The sequence below is a fragment of the Bactrocera latifrons genome, unplaced genomic scaffold (genome assembly GCF_001853355.1).
Source record: "Bactrocera latifrons isolate USDA-ARS-PBARC rearing strain unplaced genomic scaffold, ASM185335v1 scaffold_418, whole genome shotgun sequence".
Taxonomy (NCBI): Eukaryota; Metazoa; Arthropoda; class Insecta; order Diptera; family Tephritidae; genus Bactrocera; species Bactrocera latifrons.
This window is the reverse complement of record NW_017537066.1, coordinates 103,912-117,116: the sequence shown is the minus strand read 5'-3', so window position 1 is coordinate 117,116 and position 13,205 is coordinate 103,912. Positions and strand designations below refer to the sequence as shown.

General features: G+C 33.2%; 1 protein-coding gene across 1 annotated transcript in view; it reads left to right on the top strand.

Moving 5' to 3' along the window:
- LOC108972700 (integrator complex subunit 1) overlaps positions 1–13,205 on the top strand; it is a 62,759-nt gene that overhangs the window by 40,080 nt on the left and 9,474 nt on the right. Inside the window, exon 2 of the mRNA XM_018939416.1 lies at positions 10,678–11,657. Within this exon, the coding sequence (XP_018794961.1) occupies positions 10,678–11,657 (980 nt within the window). The remainder of the gene's footprint in view (positions 1–10,677; positions 11,658–13,205) is intronic.

The following is a 13,205-nucleotide window of genomic DNA, read 5'->3' as shown; positions in this document are numbered from 1 at the left end:
GTACGCATATATTATTTGTACATATGTATGTGTGTACGTAAATATAGAGAAGCGCGCTTTTTATATTTCTGATAAATGATATCTTGATTTGAAATTGATTTGTACTTGCATACWTGTCTGCCGGATAGATGCGTCTGAAAGTTTTAAATGATAAGAGGTGTGATTTATGTACATACATATATTATTATTGTAATATATTATGTTTTTAGGATATTACGATAATATTTTATATATGTATGTATATAGCATATATACATGCATACGAAATTATATAATATTACCAATGATAAGAAATATTTAAAAATTAGCTTTTATTTGGACATTAACTACAAATATTACCATGAAAATATCGTAATTCAATAATTATGTTATCAATTTTGCATGAATTCACCAAAATTCGCAAAATGATATTCATATCAATTGATATGATTGCATGTAAACGTATAAAAATATAAGTAAACGAGTAACATACATCTGTAATAGCAATGTATATTTCTGAGCATAATTTTCATTCAATGCTCAGCTCTGTTCACTCATCTCTGTTAATGTTTCTCCTTCCGAGCCAAAAGTGGTGAAATCCACTAATAGAATTTTCTTAGCTCTTGACAGTTCACACGCCTGTCCGCAATTGAACCTTCTCTATATTATACATTCTCTGCTTAGCCCTTCCTTACTTGTTTTGAAAACGGTTTGATACGATGCAAAAAAATTGTCAATAATTATTGGATGAAAGGCAACTTATTGGCACACCTGCCCTTACCACTCAAAATTTTTAACTGGTGTGCATATTTGGAAACACTTTATAGCGGTACTTCTTGCGTTATCGTAAACAAAACAGATTCAGTTATAGACTAAATATTTTGAAAGTTAGTGAGACTTATAGCCTTGACAGACGGCAGCGTTAATACGGATTAACTGCGCACTTAATCAGATCCAAATTTATATGTGACAGACGGCAGATATGCGAGTTTGAAACTCTCGTAAACAGCTCATTGTAATTTTTATAATATTTTCAATGCAAATAGATAGAAGATAAGCCTTGCGGTTGTTAGCCGACCCATTTTTACAAAATTTTTTATTACTAAAACATATACATATACACCATATTTGTGAAACTGTATCATAACATAAAACTTCTTGTTGAATTATCGAAAATTTTAAAAACAGTCAACAGTCAACGTTGTTTTTTTTCTATCACGATAGTTTAAAATTGGCAATTTTTAACAATGTTGCCAACGAAAATGCTGCTAACTCTCTAAAACTATGAGGACTAAATAGAAATTAGCAACGGTGTTATCTGCACTAACTCCTGAATTAATCCGTATGCCAATGCTATTACAAAACGAGCTCGCATTATAAAAGACTGTCACGCGATAAAAAATGATATTTTAAATATAATTGACACTTTGATTAAAATTAATGTTGTTTTTATTTTTGTTTTAATTTGAATACAAAGTTTAGTCGCGTTATTCATTACAATAAAATAAAATCGAACACTTTATTTAAGCAAAGAAAATATACTTTTTTGTTTTATTCATTAAATCTTTTTAATTAAGGACTGGTTGTTTACTTGCGCTTGCTAAAAATGTATTAAAAAAGTCCCGAAAAAAAGGTGTATTTCATAGTGTTAGATTGGCTTAGTTTCAACAATATTACAAAACAACATAAACGCTTTAAAGTCAACGTTCATATAGAAAAGGTTACGACAACTTTGAAGTAATACTTGTATGTTGGAAACGAAGTTGGTTCAAATTTGGTTGCCATGGTATTCTAAATTTGTTTGAGCTATTTCAACATTGTTGATTTAGCTTAAAATATTAGCAATTGAAAGCTATAAACCAGGCCCATAACAGTTATGAGGAAATGAGCAAAAAATCAAGTTTAATTATCATTTTTCAATTTATACATTTTGCATTACAAAATAATCGCTATAACTAGTGATCCAAGTAGAAATAGCAAGCTGTCGCGTTATTTTTGTTCAGTATTGTCATGGAAAGAATTACGCCTGAACAACGTCTACAAATAGTTCAACTTTATTACGAATTTTTATGTTCTGTAAATAATCGGTCCATATTTCTTCAAAAATGCTATGTGATTATTGATGCCTGAAATTGAAGCTCTTGATATCGGCGGCATTTTGCTTTCAACAAAACGGCGCCACTTCCCACATATCGCATCAATCAACATTCAAAATTTGCACATCATAGCATTGTAATGTCTGTAGAATGTTATGAACGGTTTCATCCCCACTATCATTTTGTTACGGGATAATATGAATCTTTTCTGATTGTGAAATTTAATTCTTCTGGCACATGTACATATATATGGTTGTCAAAAAAGTCGGTATTTTTATTGAATTTGCAATTGTTCATAAAATTTTTTTTGATGACTCATGCCCAGCTCTTGACCGATGCTACGGCTGCTACTATGCCGGTCTCTTTTGACCAATTCAGCGATTTTATCGCAATTTTCGACGACAGGCCTTCCGGAACGTGGCGCATCTGACCACCTCTACACCAGAACGAAAACGTTGAAACTCTATCTAGTCCATAAACTGTACAAATTTTGTTGGCAGCTTGACATTCATTTTTGCCTTTATCGTAGTAGTACTGTAAAATATGCCGTGTTTTCTCTTTATTTTGCTTCATGTTTGCGACGCTGTAACTCACGAACGACTTAAAAGAAACGATAATCAACCAAACACGTGTTAGCGCGTGAAATGAGCTTTCCAAGAAGGTATAGCATGATTAAAGAATGCAGCTGTGTGCTTCGTTGCAGTCGTTAACGACGTTTTTATTTTATTTTTTTAATATTTTACTGACAACTGATTAAAATGATTTGCGATATTTTCTCGAAATAAATTGTATAATGCTAAATAAGATATAACATTAAAGTATGATGCAAAAAATGGACAAAATCAGGCCTGATAAATTTAAGGATAACATTCCCGAATTTCGGGGTTAAAATGGGTATGTATAGATTGAGGAGGTCCTCCAGATTAAGAAAAAAAATATATATATAACGGTTTCTTATATCGTATTTATATTATTCGTTATTAACTTCGATCATAATTTCTCTGGCTGACTTAAAATTATCGGCTTTGCTCTTCCGTACAATGTTGTTGGGTCTGTTTTGTTGAATAAAGGGCATTTTATTACATTTTTGGAGAGCAATGCATTTTTTCAGCAATTTAATGAAATATCAATGAAATAATTATTTATTTGCACAATTGCGAATACTTCACACAAAATTCAAAATAAACTACGAACTTAAAAATGTTTTATTTATGTGTCCACTTCAAATCAACGCAAATCAATAGAAAATAAACAGTTTTTTTTTTTGTGCATAGAATTTAGCCTCATAACGGTGGCAATTAGTTGCATACCAAATTTTTATTATTCAGTTGCTTTATGATTAAAGAAATTAGAAGTAATATTGAACTCGGATTTGTACTATTCATATGTCCATGGCTGTAGATTTTAACTTTACTGAACTTTGTTCTCTGTTGCCCGCCCTCTAATAAGTTTAATAATCATATTATCAGAACTCGCCCGTTTTTTTTGGTGAAATCACATATCTCGGGACCTGAGGGACCGATTCCGTCTAAATTTTGTACGTGACATTCTTCTCATATTCATATGTGACGATGTGCGAAATCGAACTACAACCACTCCTACTTACCACAATTCAAATTCTATTTGATTATTTCAATTCCCAACACAAAAATCAAGAAGTAATTGTTATAAAGGAAATTTTGTATTTATAATTTCATAAAGTATGCCACCTTATGACCAAACATGGCCCAAATCCAATCAAAACCCATAGGTACTGAATATGTGGAACCCAGTGTCTATAGTATGGATCTATAAATGGGTTAACTCGGGCCAATACTTCTCTGAAAACCTATATACCTATTATAAAGATTTGCTATAACTAACATCAGGATTTTAGAACATTCGGCTGACTTTACTCCATATGATTAGTGATGGTATGTGAGAAGCCTTAATGAAACACAGGGAACATTTTTTTAGTATGTGGCATGATATAGTTAATAGATAAAAGGATCGACCCTACCCGAACTCCCATATACTCCTAATAATGATTTTCGTTTTTCTAACAAACCTTAACATATCGGTCAGTGTATGAGTTATATATAGTATATGTTTATGAAATAGTTTTGTTCGCCTAATGATTGTTTGTATCACTAAATAATCAGGATAAGGAGACGAGTTGAGTAGGATTCCAACTGTGGATTGTTGTTGAGATATATTAATGGAATTTGGTACACACGTTCCTCGGTAAAAAAGTGAATCGGACTACTGCCACGTCTGCAGGAAGCCATTAATCGAAAATCGTGTAAAAAGCCGTATAGGTACTAAATTAACATACAAAATGTAGTTTATACAGGGAATTGCAGTAATAAGGGTCCTTGTGCGCAAAAAATTTAGAAAAAACTCGCCCTCTAGTAATAGGTTTATAAAAAATTAGGTTTATAAAAAATTAGGAATTAGGAGGAAAAATTAGGATTGTTAATAGCCAAATTCGCTTAGAATAAATTTTAAAAGAACGCCCCTCCTTAGATAACTCAAATTCAAAAAATAAAATAATGTAATAATGTCTCTTAGCATTGACGGTATTAACAACAGTTGTCTGTATCCACAAAAGGAGTGCGGTTACTTGTAAATATACCATATTTAATACATGTTTACGGTTGAGTTACTTTCCTAAAGTACGGAAAAGGCAAAAATCATTGCAATAAAAAAACGTAGGAAACCATCAGTAGACTCTTGGTCTTCCCATAAGATTTCTGTCATCGATCAGTAAAATATTGGAAAAGGTTTAACCATAAAATTATTTAGACAATAAAATTCTTCTAAGTTTGTCTTAAGAAATGAACATAACACTGTTCATTATCTAGTTAAAATAAGAAAGGTCATACAGAACAACTTCCTAAGCTTCTTGTGACTCGGTGAGACATGATGGGCTCCTTTACAAAATAAATTTAACTTACCATCATTAAAATCACTTTTTCAAAAATCGTAGTTTTTCAGTTTATATTGAACCAGTTCCCATACCTCAAAATCATAGTTGGACGTCGATTACAGATTTATAAACAAAATAAATATTTTAATTATGAACCTGTACCTTTCATTAATCGTAAATCCGGTACATTACAATAACCTGCTCATTATACTCTTGCAACCAGTTGCTGCTGCTGTATAGGGTTATTTATACATATATAACTGATCAGGATGACAAGAAAAATTTAAATCTAGTTGACTGTCTGTCTGTTCGTCCGTCCGTCTGTCCATGCAAGCTGTAACTTGAGTAAAAATTGAGATATCCTGATGAAATGGTACGACTTCGTAGATGGGCGTAATCGGACCACTGCCACGCCCACAAATCGCAATTAACCGAAACATATAAAGTGCCATAACTAAGCACAAAATTAAGATAAACTTTTGGACTAGAAAAAGTGAGCGTAGCCCCACCATCTAGTAAGTTTATTGTATTGTACCTAAACCACTTAACAACCAAAATTGCTGAGTACAAATATTATATATATATATTTTACCACCGAAATGGTATTAGAGAGCTTTGTGGGAGTCAGTATGAAAATTTTACGAGGAATGTGGCATCGCCAACTCTTTGATGAAATCCCATATCTCAGGACCCGACCAACCGATTTCGACAAAATTTAGTACGTGGCATTCTTCTTACAATCGGACAACAACCACGCCTTCTTTCCATATAGCATAGGGCTGCCATAACTCTGACTCCGCTCACCAGGACACTTTACCCAAACATTTCCCACTTATAAAAAAAAAACCAAAAATTTTTTTACTGATAAATTTATCAAACATTTATTTGAAAAAAAAAAATTAACAGTTCTCTTAAACATGTATTCGAAAAAAAGACTATTCATTTTAACATTATAAATCTTAGTATTTCTCCGAACATTGAACTTTGCGCAAAACTTCAGATTTTTCTTTGATATAGTTGTAAAATTCATAGCATGTCATATTAAAATTAAACTTACATTGAATGATACATTCTAATGTATCAATATTTAAAGAATTTCTTTCTTTGGTCCATTGTGATGCATTATGACTGGGCATTGCGTATAAATATTGTACTATCTTTAACAAATTTTCTTTTCGCTCCTTTTCAGAAGTGTTTTCAAAAAAATATATAACCATTTTTATACTCTCGCAACAAAGTTGCTAAAGAGAGTATTATAACGGCACATAACGGTTGTTTGTAAGTCCTAAAACTAAAAGAGTCAGATATAGGGTTATATATACCAAAGTGATCAGGGTGACGAGTTGAAATCCGGATGTCTGTCTGTCCGTCCGTGCAAGCTGTAACTTCAGTAAAAATTGAGATATCATGATGAAACTTGGTACACGTATTTCTTGGTTGTATAAGAAGGTTAAGTTCGAAGATGGGCTTTTGCCCACAAAATGGCGGAAACCGAAAACCTATAAAGTGTCATAACTAAGCCATAAATAAAGATATTAAAATGAAATTTGGCACAAAGGATCACATTAGGGAGGAGCATATTTGGACGTAATTTTTTTGGAAAAGTGGGCGTGGCCCCGCCCCTACTAACTTTTTTGTACATATCTCGAAAACTACTATAGCTATGTCAAGCAAACTGTATAGAGTCGTATCTTTTAGGCATTTCCATATACAGTTCAAAAATGAAAGAAATCGGATAATAACCACGCCCACCTCCCATACAAAGGTTATGTTGAAAATCACTAAAAGTGCGTTAACCTACGTCCTACAAAAAACGTCAGAATCACTAAATTTTACGGAAAAAATGTCAGAAGGAAGCTGCATCCAGGCTTTTTTTTTTAAATTGAAAATGGGCGTGGCGTCGCACACATATGGACCAAAAACCATATCTCAGGAAGTACTCAACCGATTTCATGAAATTCGGTATATAACATTTTCTTAACACCCTGATGGCATTTACTAAATATGGGTGAAATCGGTTCACAACCACGCCTGAAAATCTCGATTATAGCCCTTCCTTACTTGTTTAATTATATCCTTATCCTTTAAATATTCTTTATTTATCTCTAAAAACTACTTAAGATAAGAATCTTCTTGGAAGGATTCATCAGACAAAATAATATTTTTTTCTTGTTATCGTTTTTTGAACGTCAGGTATATTTTTAAATGTCATCCAATTAAAAATTGCTGTTGCTTTTGTTCTGGCGTTCGATTGTTTTGCGGCGATTTTTGAATCTGGATATAATGCGGCATCCAGTTTTGTGGTACAATCCAATGATGATGATGATTTACAATTCTGTAGGTGCTTGTGATTTCAGCAACCTTTATCAAATACACAAGTTGTGTATTCTTCTTAACCGTAGAAGAACTAATATATTTTGAACATGAAGCAATTGTTATTTTGAAAGATGTTTAGCACTTTTTACATGATCTTGAATGCTTGACTTTCCACCATTCGCAATGTAAATGTCAAATCCACATATCGAGCAATACGCAGTGTCATCAGTTTTTCCTTTTTTCATATACGACCATTCAGCTGTGTATGTGTCTAAAAATTTGCACTTTGTTTTTGGCATTTGCTACAGAAGAATGAAATAACATTTAAATGAAATTTCTATTTTATTAAAATAGAAAAACTTACGAGCAATACAAATCCACGTTCACTAGCTGTGCATATGTTCAATATGATAGAGAAGAACAAATTTAAAATCGAATTTCGATTAAACTAGCGATGAACATTTTTTCATAATAGCGGATTTACACTTGTCAAGTGCTTGAAAGCAACTCTGCTCGTATAGTATGAGAGGGGTGAGAAGTAGGGGAAATTTCTCTTGCTTTCAAGTACTTGACAAGTGTGAATCCGCTCTAACAATAATCTGAAAAAAAAAGCTTTTTTTCTTTTTATTTATTCACATACATGACAATCTGACAGTAGACCAGGACAATTTAAAGGTTGACCAGAACACCAGGACAATTCGTGCAAAACCAGGACGTATGGCAGCCCTGATATAGCACAATTTTAAATTTCACTTAATTCGTTCAGTTTCCTGTACACAAATCAAGAAGCATTTAACCTGGGGTCTTGTGGAATCCAAGACCGAAATACTTAGCCGTCAGAATTGCAAAACAATTCTGATTTTCATTTGTGTCACGGAATCTGTTCGGATTTTCGTCTTTTCGAACATACGTAAAACCAATATTCGAACCAGCTGTCTAATGTAACAAAGCATACAAATGAATATATTTGGAAGTAATACTATTAAAGTTTTTAATGAGTTTGGATTTGGGTGTTAAATTACGTTTTGTAAATCTTCTTTAAGGTGAGAATGCTTTAGAAGCTTAAAAAAATCGTAATTTTGTTTTGCTTAAATTTCTTTAAAAATTATCTAAGAATATGTCCCCAAAGTTATAAATTGATTTGGGAATTATTGGCGAAGCTAGAAGGGAAATAGTGACCGAGCGTCTARTAGATATATGAGCGCTTGGGCAGAAAGCGAAAACTTTAACGCGCGACTTTTCGGTTTTAAATTTTTACGAGTTTTCTGCAAGCCAGGATAAAAAAAAAACGAAGCGTAGTATGAAATAGGGGCAAAGTTTGTCTTATCTTTGGCATTAGTAGCTGCATGTAGTTGTGGTGTGTGTTGTTTTCTGCTGCTTTCAATATGGTGTATGGTGTGTGAGGAAACTGCTGTCCTGAAGTGTGGTGTATGTTCCAGTGTTCCTTGTGAGTGGTGTGTTGTATGGTGTAGTGGCGCGTGAGGGCGGGAAGCTTAACTCATTTAGCCAACTTACTTATTCATTCCTATGTCGCAGTGCGAATTATGTAAAATATCCCAACCTAGACCTTTCTCTGCCCCTATATGTATACCCCGATAGACTTTTTCATAATTTTAAAATTCTTAATTTATTCTTCAAAATCCATTTCGTCCTCTTCGAAGGATTCCCCCTTGGCCTCAACACAATTGTGAAAACCCTAGAAACAGTTAAAGTATATTCCCAATAGCCTTCAATGCGCGTAGCGATTCACGTTTAATGTCTTCAATTGACTCAACCATTTTGATCCCTGAAACGATGGTTTGCATTTACTGAATAGCTACTTTTAGCTAAATCAACAGAATACGGTGTTTGAGGCGATTTGGCGATTTTCCTCACCAAAAATCAATGCAGTATGTATCGTGGTGTAAAAACCAAGAGTTGTCGACCCGTAATTCCGAACTTTTTAAATGAATAGCTCCGCGCAAACGACGCATAACACTCAAATAGTATTCCTTGTAAGCAAATCGGGCAGTCGGGAAGAATTCGGAGTGCACAAATTCATCAATAATCGAAGAAAGATGTCAAATCAAGGTTATAGATTTTTGATCTGCTTTGATGTGGTTTTTTCGGCTTCGGCTCTCCTTTGCCACGATATTCGATTGATTTATGCTGTTTCCGGGTCGTAAGCATAGATCCAAGACTGGTCGTCAGTTATAATTCATTTTATGACATCCTGGTAGTCGGAAAACATTCACAGAAGTTAACGCGACGCTGTTTTTCGGAAAAATTTAGTTATTTTATAACAAATCATGCGTTCTTTTTCTTATGCCCAAATGATCTATCAAAATGTTTTTCATTTATCCTTCCGATATTTCAACGAATAAGATCTCTGAGTGTTAATCCCCAATTCTCAAGCACCATCATGTTAATGGTCATCCCGGACATGGTGTATGTTATCGACCCTTTTTGAATAATTTTTACCAATCAAAGTCTTACTATTTTTGCTCACAGTAGTAGATAGGTTGTGAAATTTTAATAAAATTAAGTGTACAACTTTTCTTAAAAGTTATAAAGTGATATAAATGTTTTAGAGTAGTTTTTTTTAGTTTTAGGAATTATTTGACATTGGTGTAAACTCTAGTTGACGTTTTTCACATCAGATGGATATATTAGTTTGTCAAAAAAGTATTGCGGTATTCTTGCCATTTGGCGCTGAGAGCGTGTATATAGTTCTAGTTTTATTCGTCGCATCGGGTGATGCTATACCTTTTTTGAAAACTTTTCGCAATTTCACGCGCTAACACGTGTTTGATTGACTGTCGTTTCTTTTAAGTCGTTCATGAGTTATAGCGTCGCAAACACGGAGCAAAATAAAGAGAAAATACGGCATATTTTACAGTACTACTACGATAAAGGCAAAATTGCATCTCAAGCCGCCAATAAAATTTGTGCAGTTTATGGACCAGATACAGTTTCCATTTCCACCGCACAACAATGGTTTCGTTTTCGTTCTGGTGTAGAGGTGGTCGAAGATGCGCCACGTTCCGGAAGGCCTGTCGTCGAAATCGCTGAATTGTTCAAAAGAGACCGGCATAGTAGCAGCCGTAGCATCGGTCAAGAGCTGGGCATGAGTCATCAAAAAAAAATTTTATGAACAATTGAAAATTCAATAGAAATGACGCAATACTTTTTTGGCAACCTAATATTAAATTTAGATTCTTCGATTGAGTTTAATAAAATAAATAACTTAATAAAATTCCTTATTTGATTATAATCCATTCACGATTCCGACGAATGATGAATGTTGATTTTTTTATGAAAGATTTTATTAGCATTGTTTAATATAATATTATGTCACAACAATTAAATAATTCAGTAATGAATTTTCATCTGTTTCAGCTACAATGTTTCAAACATCACCGGAGCAGTCTGCTCATTATCTTGCCGAAATTTATAAAGAATTTTTATTACAACGCGAAGATTGTTTACGTACATTAAGAGTATTTTTGCGTGAACTGGTGCGTGTACTTCGTTATGATATGAATATTGTAAAGTTCTGTAAATCATTTATGAGCACTAGAATTGATTTGATGGAACAAGTTGAACACTCGGAATTCAAGGAGAGAATTTTCCATTCCATGGTCGATATTATTTGCCTTTGCATGTTATTATCGGTTTCTCCGCAAATCCGGGAAGCTTGCATTTTATTACGCTCCAACAAGGAAATAAAAAATAATCCATTATTGCTGAACTTTTATACCCAAATGTCTCAAATTCAATTGGAAGCAGTTTCTTGGATGTACGAAACGGTTACAAATCTTTTCAAGATACAAAGTTCAGAATATAGCCAAGCCCTCCATAAACTTTTACTTTTGGACAGTCCCGAGCAGTATTCACGATGTGATCAATGGCCATCAGAACCGGAGAGAGGGACACTTTTAAGGATTGTTTCGGAAACCCCAGTTCTGGAAGATACACTTCTGAGAATTATACTGATAGGCATTACTAAGGATATACCTTTGACCATACCGGAAACTATAGATATCATAATGATGGTTATTAAGAGAGCTTCATCAATGAGAATTCTTAATTATCCAGCAGTGCAAGCCAATAAGTATGATGTCATCGACTTTCTTTTCAACATGGTGGAATATCACTATCCCGAAAATATAAATTTGCCGTTGGATTACGTTCCACCAAAGCTAGCTATTACTATATTATATTGGAAAGCGTGGATTATAATGCTTATGATTTCTGCTCACAATCCCTCAACTTTCGGAGCATTTTGTTGGAAACATTATCCTACAATGAAGGCTTTAATTGAGATGTGTATCACGAACCAGTTTAGCGAACAGAATCCTGGAAAAGAAGAACTTCAGGTAGGGTACGCTCAAGAAATGGAAGAAAAACTTTAAGTAAGGTTATTAGTATTTATTTTCGAAATCATTAAATTTGGAAAACAAATTGTCCAAACCGTTGACGCAATCGGTTAGACTAGTCTTTTGAAATCGCTATTTTTTAGTATTCAAATTATTTTTTTATTTGTTAATTTAATAATATATTATAATTAATTAGTTAACAACTGTTGTACTTATTAAAAATACGTGCATATGTATATTACTTCTACATTTCGGGATACCAACACCAGTGATGCAATTTGGCAATTCACAGTTTTATCGCGAAGTTTTTACATTTCTGTCGGTATGCATACTCAGAACGTTTTGACTTACGAGCGCTATTTGTGTTATTTACAGTAACTTAAAATTTTCTCTCGAACGAAAATCGGAGTTAAATCTCGAACATTATCGCGTGAGTTATAAAGAGTTCATAATTTAATTTATTTTTTAATTTTTCGAACATTGTGTGGTTTAGCGTTGGATATGAATGACATCGGTCTTGGCTTTCGTGTTAACCCCATATATCTTGTATAATCATTTCGATTCGATTCTCTTCATTGCCTTTTATTGTATTGAATTTAGATCTTTTGGATTGGTTTATTATCTCTCATCATATATCAATGCGAGCATAAAAAGTTTTCGGTAACACCAAACATAGCCCGTCCTTTCTTGTTTTTATTTGCTTTTGTTTATATGTATTTGTGTAAAGCTTTGTTATTTAATTATTATTTATAAATATTATATATATAAAAATTATGTGTGACGTTTTTTATACGTTTTCTGTCTTTAAGTCCATCCATTTTAAACAACAATCCAGATATTTTAATGAAGTTTGGTATGCGCGTTCTTTAGCACTCTGAGACGGTTCGTGTTGGCGAAATCGGACTATTCTTGCTCCCCAAAAAAGCCGTTCAGAAAAAGCTATAACTTATGATATCTTCCAAAAATTTTAAACTTAATACTGAGGTTGTAATAAAAATTCAGTAACAATGTTACAAAGTGTAAGGTACTTTTCAAAGAAAACAGGACTTTTTGCATCTAGCGCGAACTGATGAGGATGATGGTTTCAACGTTTTCAAAGTGGTCGTGAGGACTGTGCGTGAATTCATCAAAATTCAGCCGAAAACATCATTGAAATTTATCGAAATGGAATTAAACATCCCTAAAACATCGATTTATCTCATTTTGACCAAACATTTGGACTGCGTGCACGGTTTGTTCCGCACAAATTGACTGACGACCAAAAATTAATGTTAAAATGATTAATATACTGACATAAAATAAGGTGAGGATTGTTGTTAGGTGTGTCTCTGAAGTTTGTAAATATTTTGTATATTTAAAAGCACAGAGATTTTAGCACTTCTATATATAAAATTTGAGAGTGCTAATAGGGTCATCTGTATGTGCGGTATTACAGATTTCATTTTTATACTCTCGCAACAATGTTGCTAAAGAGAGTATTATAGTTTTGTTCACATAACGGTTGTTTGTAAGCCCTAAAACTAAAAGAGTCAGATATAGGGTTATATA